The sequence below is a fragment of the Neofelis nebulosa genome, chromosome 1, assembly GCF_028018385.1.
Source record: "Neofelis nebulosa isolate mNeoNeb1 chromosome 1, mNeoNeb1.pri, whole genome shotgun sequence".
NCBI lineage: Eukaryota > Metazoa > Chordata > Mammalia > Carnivora > Felidae > Neofelis > Neofelis nebulosa.
Window position 1 is genome coordinate 95,850,457 of NC_080782.1, and position 11,254 is coordinate 95,861,710.

At 35.0% G+C, this 11,254-nt stretch overlaps 1 protein-coding gene and 1 long non-coding RNA gene across 8 annotated transcripts in view; one reads left to right on the forward strand and one right to left on the reverse strand.

Moving 5' to 3' along the window:
• The window catches only part of LOC131510901 (uncharacterized), a 45,723-nt gene that overhangs the window by 32,432 nt on the left and 2,037 nt on the right, over nucleotides 1–11,254 (forward strand). Inside the window, exon 3 of one of the 2 annotated variants that reach the window (XR_009261239.1) lies at nucleotides 288–358. This is a non-coding gene — a long non-coding RNA (uncharacterized LOC131510901). Of the gene's footprint in view, nucleotides 1–287; nucleotides 722–11,254 lie in introns of those variants that run through there. The other variant, XR_009261238.1, reaches the window with a different exon arrangement.
• ZFYVE16 (zinc finger FYVE-type containing 16) overlaps nucleotides 1–11,254 on the reverse strand; it is a 51,011-nt gene that overhangs the window by 18,503 nt on the left and 21,254 nt on the right. For all 6 annotated transcript variants that reach the window (XR_009261219.1, XM_058728474.1, XM_058728495.1 and 3 more), the window contains 6 exons: nucleotides 11,020–11,181; nucleotides 8,383–8,525; nucleotides 5,936–6,311; nucleotides 4,362–4,484; nucleotides 3,498–3,653; nucleotides 2,691–2,915 (listed from right to left, as the gene is read on the reverse strand). Coding sequence is in view for 5 of the 6 variants with exons in the window: in XM_058728474.1 (XP_058584457.1) it covers nucleotides 2,691–2,915; nucleotides 3,498–3,653; nucleotides 4,362–4,484; nucleotides 5,936–6,311; nucleotides 8,383–8,525; nucleotides 11,020–11,181 (1,185 nt within the window). In the remaining variant the exon portion in view is untranslated. The remainder of the gene's footprint in view (nucleotides 1–2,690; nucleotides 2,916–3,497; nucleotides 3,654–4,361; nucleotides 4,485–5,935; nucleotides 6,312–8,382; nucleotides 8,526–11,019; nucleotides 11,182–11,254) is intronic.

Consider the following 11,254-nt stretch of genomic DNA (forward strand, 5'->3'; position numbering starts at 1 on the left):
TTTAATCTTTTCATTATACATGTTGATTTCACAAAACGATAATGGCTGGAAAATTAGTGATCTGATATACCCCTATAAAGTTCTGACAATTTAAACAGAAATGAATAATTCAGGATTTTTAAGACATTTAAAATTAATATTCAATTGTGCTAATTTACAGATGGTAGTAAACTTTTATAGTTCTTGGGTCAGCATGATAAAAGGGGTACACAGAGTCAAAAAAATCAATGCAGAGAAACAGAAGAAAGGTGGAGTCTATCACCTAACTACTTTTCTCTTCCTTTAAGGCACTATAAATATTATTCACCAAAAGGAAAAGGTATTTGGTTAGCAGTGCAGCACGCTTCTGGAAGAAAAGGTAAGACATTTCTATAATAATAAAAAGCAGAAAACATTTTAACTTTCAGTTCTCAGCCTAATTCTTAAACAAACCTCTCGCATACCTGTCATACAAATATTCTTTCTTAATATTCTAAGAAAACACATATTACCTGACATTATTTATTTTTAAAATTTAAGTCAGAGCAACTCACATCTTTGCTATTACAAACATACTTTTTGGTTTTTAAAAGGACAACTATGTTATTTAGAGGGCAGAGGGTACAGAATGGAAAAAGACACAGATGTTAGTGGTAAAAGACATTAAAATGATAAGTGATCTGATTAAGATAAATGATGACTTTTCATGAACTCCATCTTTTATGAATGAGGGAGCATCCTTTACAACTTGAAGTAATTAAAAAAAATTTTTTTTTTACATTTATTTATTTTTGAGAAACAGAGTGAGACAAAGCGTGAACAGGGGAGGGGCAGAGACAGTAGGAGACACAGAATCTGAAGCAGGCTCCAGGCTCTGAGCAAGCGGTCAGCACAGAGCCTGATGCGGGGCTTGAACCCACGAACTGTGAGATCATGACCTGAGCCGAAGTCGGACGCTCAACCGACTGAGCCACCCAGGCGCCCCTACAACTTGAAGTAATTTTATTTGAAACAGTATTTTCAAAGGTTATGGCTTATTTAGAAAGACAACGTTCTGTCAGGGTTACAAAGGGATCTCTTAAATCACCTAATCCAACACTGAATGATAATCTAAACAAACGGTCTCAGTGCAAATGTGTAGATAATGCCCACTTTCTACTACTATTTCTAATAATTCCTGCTTTCAGACCATTATTTCTATCCTTTAATCTTGGAACTCTAACTTTTGTAATTAAATTTTCCATACATCCATTTTCTCTAACACACACACACACACACACACACACACACACACACACACACAGTACTTCCAAGTTCATGCCTAAAGAGGCATGGACACCATGCCTCTTTATATCTAAAATCCAGCAATACATAAAGAACTCAGAAAACAGCTAAAACTAATTAACTTCTATGTATGTACAGGTTTCTCCCTCATCCAAGTTTGCTTTAATACCACTTTGCTTTTACAAAAGACCTATGTGACTTCCTGTTTTCACTATGAAACAGATTTTTGTGCTTATGAAGTGGTGATAGCTTCTTTCCTTTATGCCATTTTGGCTTTAAAAAGGTTTTATAGGAATGTTCTACTTTCAGGTAGCAGGAAAAACCTGTATAACTCATGATTTTTATCCTCATCATCACTAAACAGCTATCATAGCTTTTGGGCTCCAACCCCTATGATCTTCTGATAAGTCCCACAAGTTGCTCCATGATTTTGCTTCTTTGAGCATGAGAAAAACAGATTTAGTATCTATAAGTGATACTAACCAAAACACTGGCCAAAGTTATATATGTTCCATAACGACTTAAGGTTATATATTGACCTAACTTCTCATAAAAATAGCATTCAAATATTTATATCAGAGACAAAATATCAGGCTGAATGTATGAAATAACTGACACAGAATTAAATTTCTTAAGCTCTGTAGTTTATACAATAAAAAACCTGAAATAAAATTTACTTTTTACATAATAGCATCACATGTTTAAATCCTAAATGGTAAAGACCTCCCCCTAAAATCAAACAGCATAATAAATTTGCCAAAGAGGGAGATTTATATCTCACTGAATTTGCCCATCTTGAAATATTTTATAAATTTTATAAACCCCCTACATTTAATTTTCCTCCAAGAAAATACCTATTTTAATTAAATTATAATCAAATACCTAAAATTTCACTAGATATATTTTACATGCAATAAATAATTTCTTGAAAAAAGTCAGGGATGAAGGGTGGGAATTCAAAAAGTTTAACACCAGAAATTATTTCAACTTAGAAATAACCATATACATAAACCCAGACCATTATTTCATAATCTTTCATGTTTGGTTTTATGATGTACACAAATTTAGAGGGGAAATCATTTACCTTCTTAAAATATAGGAAATGTAACAAAATGTACTCCCTATGGTATATGCTTTTAAGAAAACTTTTCAATGTTTTCTATGTTTTGTTCTAAAATTTAAAACAAATTTTTTTAAGGTAAGTTAATATAGCTATCAACATCTAAAACTTCATGATATACCAAGGTTGTCTAGACAGTTCATTTGGTAGTAGAGAAAGGCTGTTTTGGAATTTTAAAAATATATCAAAACAAAAGTAGTCCCCTTAAATCCATTAAAAAATTGATTTTAATGATATCACTGAAATTCTTATTTTACATTTAGTACATATGAACCTATGTGATTTAACTTATTATTCTAAAACTTACCTTTATATTCTGCACCCAGTCTCAACATTAAACGCATAGGAAAAACCTTTGCCCAGGGAATCTCTAGCTTCTGGATAAGAATTCCACAAAGAAAAGGATTACTTGGTAATAGGAGATCATCAAGTTTCTGAAAAGTAGGTGTAATAAACAGAAATCCTCCATGATCCTTGCTACTGAGAAAACTCTCAGTAAAAGTTATATTGTCCAAGTTTTCTATGTATTTTCCTAGAAATAAAATCATTAATAAGAAGATTTTTAAATTGTTCTGAGAGGCATTCTAAGTTTGAATGTTGCAGTATAAACTTTCTTAAATAAAAGCAATGTAGATTTTTTTTTCTTATTTCCACTCTTGAAGCATCATCAATTGAGTAACTTATGTGTACAAAGCTCAGTTATTCCTGGAGACTGAGAATTGTGAACAAAATTTTGAAAATGTTTCTAACCACAGGTGGTTTAAAATTTTTCTCTGCACTGCATGACCAAGTGAAAATTCTTATCTCCCCCAATCCTACACAGATAGTAAGAAAACAATATAGACATATATAAAAAAATGAAGGCAAATATATTTCCATTTTTAAAATTAAAAAAAAAACTGTTTAAAGACACTAATTACATAAAATGCTAGATTTAAGGTGACTGAAAATGATGAAAATTGAAAATGACTGAAAATGACTGAAAATCTTTTAAGACATCAGCAATCTCTTCACAAAATAAATCTTTAGCACAGTTAGCATAGCCAAAAGCATAAATGCCTTTAATTAATTTATCCATCCCCTGGTCTGAACAGTTCAAAATAAAATGCTATACCTTTTAGAGCATCCTTATAGATGGTGATAAATAGTTTGAAGATGTCGGTCGGAATAGCATCTTCATTTGGCAAACATAATAATAGAATAATTATTTCTGCCTGTCCCAAGCCATGCAATCCATTGGTTGAGAAGTACCAATATTTGTCTGAGGAATCTTAAGTGATAAAAGCATACAACTATAAATGTCAACTTCTTTTAACCACAGAAACTAATGTAGTTGTCCTTTGTATGAAGCACAACTTTTCAAATTCCTTATTTTCCCAAAGTTCTCCTCACAAAAAAACACTTTAAATTATATAAGATTAATGTAAAAGAAAGGATGAAAGATTATCTTATAGAGTCAATTAATAAATAACACTAAAATAAAAAATAAAATAAAAGATGCACTAATATGCTGAAATGTAGTGGGTAAGAATCAATTAAGTTTGTTTCAGAGAACGAAACGCTGAGAGATGCATTGTTAAGTACTGAGGATTATTTACTTCCTTACTTTTAATTAGGTCACATGTCACTTACTCTAAAACTGTCTTTATTGCTATTAAATCAAGATTCTTATTTAATTACCAAATTTCAATTCATCTAAAAGCTATATGAAACACAGTCAATTATATCATTAATATCAAAATATAGCTCAGCTAGGAGCCCATAAGCTTAACCTAGCACTGACTGAAAGACACTAGTAGAAATCTTTAAGCTTTCATTTCAAGTTCCACTGAATATAAATCTAAAAAATCTATATTCCTTTGTGGCTAAAAATTCAATACCCAATGCTTACTTTTTATAGTTGCCAGTCAAAATTCAATTAATTAATTTCAGAAATTCTGCATACCAATTAGGCAAAGAAAGATTAATCATTACTTACAAAATACTATCTTGACATTCACAAGTAGATTAGCATTTAAGACAAATGTAACAGGACGAAAACTTTTGCTTTCAAGAAGCAAAATGATTTGCTCATGAGACGGGTGTTCTTCTATTACAGGCACTAAATCATGAAAGTAACATATTCATTAGAATATAACTTCCAGTTAAATATGCTTGCAATAAAAACAAAAAAACACATTTAGAAATCCTTCAATAGCTTGATCAAACTTAGTAACAAAAGCAAACCCATTTCATAAAAATCAGTCAATGCCCTGGACAACTATTATTATGTACTCATTCTTTTCTATTTACGTAAAGATATTAATGCTATAATACATATAAGCCCTGACATAGTATATTATATATGTAGTATATATGCAAATACGTTGATTAAACAGCATATTTATGCAATTTTAAAACACACATTTTTGTAAAGTGGATTCCAGACTGCCAGCCACTCTATTTATAAATTCTGAAATTTACAACTCTTGAAAGTACAGCTTTATAACTCTCAAAATGTACATACTGCTTGCTGCCGTATGCCCTATGTCAGTGACCAAGTGTTAAAAAACATCTTGATATCATCAACAGGAAAACAAGCAAAGTATAGGACTTAAGGTATTTCTGCCACTACAGGCAGGTTCATGAAATAGCTCCTACTGACAGAACAGAGATCCTAAGCTTTATTCCCCTATATTATTATGCACAGAACATAGTCATTTCATGTTGCAGGATGCAGCATAATGCCTGGGGTGACAAGGAAGTATCCTAGGGAACTACTCTGATTTGGGAGCTAGCCACAGAAACTCCAGCTTGAAAAGGACCTTAGAGATCGTACAGGTTCTCTTCTTTTACACAGGAAACTGAAGCCCATAGAGATTAAATAACATGCTTCAAGTCATAGATGTATTAAGTAGCAAATGAGGAACTAAAGTTCCTAGTTTGTTGTCCAATCCAATACTTTCTTCTTTGGGCGCTATGCTCCTTTAAAGAAAAATGATATGGGGGGAGGGGGGCAGGGGAAAAAATAACAAAACCCTAACACAATGGAAATATTTTCAGGACTAAAAATCAATGAGTTTCCCTGTTGAACTAAACTTTTGCCTCATTCTAAATTAGGGACTCAAGATGTCATAAATGAATCATATCCATTCAACTCAAAAGTTCAGATCTTTTTAGAATTTGTTTTCACATAAGACTTTTTGTAAACTTAAGATACCAAGCCATAGTACATATTTCAACCAAATTGTCTAAGCCTAAAAAGTACATTTCATACATCACAAAATTCACCAGTACATTCTTTCAAAAAAACCCTCTTTTAAAATTTAAATAGGGGTGCTTGGGTGGCTCAGTCGGTTAAGCGGCCGACTTCGGCTCAGGTCATGATCTCGCGGTCCGTGAGTTCGAGCCCCACGTCGGGCTCTGTGCTGACAGCACAGAGCCTGGAGCCTGTTTCAGATTCTGTGTCTCCCTCTCTCTGACCCTCCCCCGTTCATGCTTTGTCTCTCTCTGTCTCAAAAATAAAATAAATAAACGTTAAAAAAAAAAAAATTTAAATAACTGCTATCCTACCTGATCCCTTTTCTCCAGATGCAACCATAAGAGGGGGCAAACTGTCCTCATCATTAGGTAGAAGACTAATCTTATTGCAGACATTCTTGTCAATATCACACAGTAACCTATAATCCGAAGTACTAGCAACAGGTAAATTGCTGTGAACTAAGACATCAGTAGGAGTAGGTGGTCCCTCAATTTCTGCAAAAACATCATCATTTAGTGTAAAAGAACAAGAAGTAGGTAACCCCTCAGTTCCTGTGTTTATAGGCAGTTTTTCCACAGATGGAACCTGAGAAATAGGACTCCGAATTATGTCACTTGTAATCTCTCCTATCTCATTGTTTGCTTTCTCCACTGCAGTAGAATGGGCATGATCCACTGTGTTTACTGTCTGTAAAATATGGAATTAAAAAAACAAAACAAAACACATCAGTTCATATTCTCTGTTCAACTGTGAAATGTTAATCGCTATAACCAAAGATACCTTTTTAACAAGAATAAATAAAACCAAAATGGGCTCGGAAATTCTTCAGAAGCCAAATTTGCCAAGAAACAGTACCATTTTGCTTCTTTAAATTCTGAAGAGTAAGACTTAACTTTACTATATCATATACTCAGTAGGTGTTAATGACTTTAATTTTATAGACTAGAAAAAGGAGGCAAGAAGAACTTCAGGATCCTGTACCATATCACACACTAAGCAAATTTAGTTCAACTAAACTCTCCTGACAATAGCCAAAAAGCCTTGGGTGTGGGGAGGGGACCAAGGGAGAGATCAGCAGGTAAAGCAGGGAGGGGAGTGGTTAGGAAGCAGAGTGGTAGGTATATTCCTCACTAGTAACCACCAATAAACAACATTTCAAGCTGGCTTCAGTAAAGCCCCTTTCTTTTTGAACTGGCCAAAGCTGAGTCATTATTAAATGAGAACCAGTTTGAACTCAAGTAAATCTTACTAGCCTGTTTAGAACTTTTATTTTGTTAAAATATCAATTGAGGGTAGGTGTTAGCTAAGAAACATACTTTGGGTAATTATGGCTATTTGTAAATTCTAGCTCATGAACCCTGACAAAAAAGCATAGGTTTATATGCTATGTGAATTTAAACAGGGTAGGATACATAACAATCTTGTCTACACCCAGGATAAATCAGGTAACTGGCACAGAGTAGATGCTCAATAAATTTGTTGACTGAGTAAAAGCATTCCAACTTCATGTATTAATACTCACTTCTATTAATATTTTGCTACTTTACAATAAGAGTTCTTAGTGGGCTGGGTTTCCATCTTACTTATCTTTTATTTAACACCTAGCATATTTGTTTAAATGCAAACATAAATACCACTATCAGATACTTTATTGAATGTATGAAAATCACTAAACACATATTAGTCTAAATTAAATTACTAAATCTTAGTTCTGTTTTGTTACACCAGTGGTTCTTAAAACGTAAGTCAGGGGGGCGCCTGGGTGGCTCAGTCGGTTAAGCGTCCGACATCAGCTCAGGTCATGATCTCATGGTTTGTGGGTTTGAGCCCCGCGTCAGGCTCTTTGCTGACAGCTTAGAGCCTGGAGCCTGCTTTGGATTCTGTGTCCCCCACCCTCTCTCTGTTCCTCCCCTGCTTGCACTCTCTCTATCTCTCAAAAATAAATAAAGATTAGGAAAAATTTTTTTAAAAATGTGAGTCAGAGATCTCTGAGGTCCTCAAGATCCTTTCAGGGAGTCAGTGAGGGCCTAGGATTTTCTTCATATAATTTAACTAAAAGCAACATAACACAACAGACTGAATATGGAAGATGTGAGAATCTTGTATTAAGATAGACATCAAAGAATTTTGCAAAAATATGAAAGTGTCATTCCTCTCACTCAACTTTTATTTTGAAATGTCTATAAAAATACTACTTCTATTAATATGACAAATTTATTTTTAAATTAACTTTTATATTTTTCACAATTTTAATACAGGAATTATCACTAGGTATAACCCACATAACCTATAGTAGCTCTTTGAAGGTCTAAGTAAGTTTTAAGAGCATAAAGGCATCCTGAGAGCAAAAAGTCTGAGAATCATGACCTTAAACTGACATTAAAAAAGGTAAAATCTGGGGTGCCTGGGTGGCTCAGTCAGTTAAGCATCTGGCTCTTGACTTCTGCTCAGGTCATGATCTCACAGCTTGTGAGACTGAGCCCCATGTTAGGCTCTGCCCTGACAGGGTGGAACTTGCTGAGGATTCTCTCTCTCCCTATCTCTCTGCCCTTCCCTCTCACATGCATGTTCTCTTTCTCTCTCTCAAAATAAATGTTTTTAAAAAAGGTAAAATCTAAGATATATTCACTACATCATATATTTCTCACTTTAGGAAGCTCACAGTATTAAAAAAAATAAGTACTATAATAATCATGCTACAGAATATACTTAAAATAAAATCTTATTAAATCAACAAGTCATTCTTTAGATTCCTTACCAAGGGCATATCAGGCAAGAGAGGACTAACGTCTTCAGGACATCTTTTACTTCCAGATGATAATTTTGTTGTATCTGCAACCTCACCATTGGGCAGTATACCATCTGCGAACCATACTCTTTTCTGTTCTTTGGAGCATAATCCTAGGATCAGTTTATAAAGTAAAGTACTTGAATTTGGTAATATTACAATGACTTAATACTAAATCGGTCGGGAAGTGATTTCAAAAGCTTCTTGCTACGCATTGACAAGACCTGCCTTCTCAGGATTGCAAAGGCCTAGAGAAATGACCTTTTATGATTTATCTACCCAGAATGGAAGTCTTTTCCTAATTCATAAAAAAGGAAGGAGTAACACTGGGAATTACATACTCAGAATAAGTGGACAGGAGAGGTTATATCTTTAGGACACTGGGGGCAGATTTAAAGCCTGTATTACTAAGCATACGTTTCTGAGGAGTGAGTGAAAACTGAATAAAATTTAAAGACCACAGCACAAGGTGGAAAAATGGAGTACACTGGAGGATGGTAGATAAGAAAAACATGGAAAAACAGAAAGAAGTATAAAAAGTCTAAAAAGGGCAACAAGATCACTTGTGCATCAGAGGTCATTTCTTATTTTTAATTTACTTAACAAAAGAAGCATAATAATTTTTGTTCTTATAATATGGATATTGGATTTTATTAATATTTCCCTCCCAAATTTGGAGAAAATAATTAGCTATCAGCATAAATATATGTTCTCTTTTATTACAAAGCATCCACAGATGGAGGTTATGAAAAAAGCTGCCAGATGGTTTTAGAATATAAAAATCAAAAGATTGGCATCTACCTTCTAGAACATAATACAGATAACACTGAGAAAACTGGCATCACATATAACTTTTGCATTATGGATAGACATTCTAAATAAGGTATCTTTTGGGGCGCCTGGGGGCTCAGTCAGTTAAGCATCTGACTTCGGCTCAGGTCATGATCTCAGGATTTGTGAGTTTGAGCCTCACACCAGGCTCTGTGCTGACAGCTCAAAACCTGAAGCCTGCGTCAGATTCTGTCTCCCTCTCTCTTTGCCCTTTCCCCACTTGCACTCTGTCTCTGTCTCAGAAATAAATAAATGTTAAAAAAAAATTTAAATACGGTATCTTTCATGTATCTGCAATACTTTTATAATTTAATAATTTAGGATGTCAAGATAAGACAATATGTAAATATTTTAAAAATTTTTTTTAATGTTTATTTATTTGTGAGAGAGAGAGAGAGAGAGAGAGAGAGAGAGAGAGAGAGAGAGAGAGAGTGGGGGAGGGGCAGAGAGAGAGGGAGACACAGAATCTGAAGCAGGCTCCAGGCTCTGTCAGCACAGAGCCGTATGCGGGGCTCGAACCATGAACCATGGGATCATGACCTGAGCCAAAGTCAGACGCTTAACCAACTGAGCCACCCAGGCGCCCCTAGAATATGTAAATATTTTTAAAGTATATTTATTCATTTTAGAGCTATAACATACAACCATATATTCTGAACCTTATTTAAGTTATAATGACAAATGGAAAACAGCTGTATTAAGAGATAAACTGAGGGGCACCTGGGTGGCTCAGTTGGTTAAGCATCCAACTTCGGCTCAGGTCACGATCTCATAGTGAGTTCAAGCCCTGCATTGGGCTCTGTGCTGACAGCTCAGAGCCTGGAGGTGCTTCGGATTCTGTGTCTCCCTCTCTCTCTGCCCCTACCCCACTCATTCTCTCTCTTTCTCTCTCCCTCTCTCTCTCTCTCTCTCTCTCTCTCTCTCTCATAAACATTTTTAAAAAATGTACACAGGCTTTACTGAAGACCCTAAACCACAACAGCTGTAAAAAAAAAAAAAAGACCAGAGAACCCAAAGATTTTTAAATACGTTTTAAAAACATTTTATTGTAGTAAAATATACATTTAAAAACACATTTTTGAAGAGAGGGAGATGTGCCAGTTACTTACTTGTCTCTCAAACCCAAGGCCACCCTTCTATATAAGGTGCTCTTTGATGCCAGGCTAAAGTCTGGAGAGTGCAACTCCCAGACCCCCTTGCTGGTTGGCTCTGACCATGTTCTGCCAATAGTGTTGGTGGGAGACTGGAAGGTGGGAAGAGAAGGAATTGTTTCCAATTCCTTCCAGGATCCTTACAGCAGCAGTACCACCAGATACACGTGCATGCCATGCAATTTTCAGTACTCCTAATATCAAGCCTGGATCACTCCTTTGCTCAACTGAACACCAATTGTATGAGAGCCCTTGATGGTTCCAGGATTTGCCACTTGGTGCTCCCCCAGAAATCACAATACCAGCCACATAGTACCCCAAGCCCTGAATCCCAGTTCTGAGAACCAAACACCTCCTGGTACTCCTGCACTGAGTTCTAGAATACTGCCTTTCACCGTTCATTACCCCAGCCCTATGGGTAGTGGTTGTTTCCTGCAGTTAGCAATCTCTGAGTCACTTGAGCATGCCATTTTTGCTCTTCCAGCCTTCTAACACATATACCTACCAGTTCCCCATACTAAATTTCTTCTGATATCTAGTCTAGTCCTCGCTAGACTCTATCAAACTAGAAAAATTCCATTAAAAATTATCTTTAGTCTAAGACACAGCATTTTCTTCTAATTACCTTCAACACTTGGTTGTTTAAGTGCTGAGATCGGTAAAGTTGTAGGTGAAGGTATACTGGATGTTTGACTCTCCTGAAGAGGCTGGATGTTGGCACATTCATCAGAATGATTAGATTTAAGATTAGAACCAGTTGGACTCATCATCCTTTCGAATGCCTGAGCTATAAAGGGGAAAAATATTAAAATATTAAAATATTTTTGAACTTCAAAGTAAATTATGATAAATTATCTATT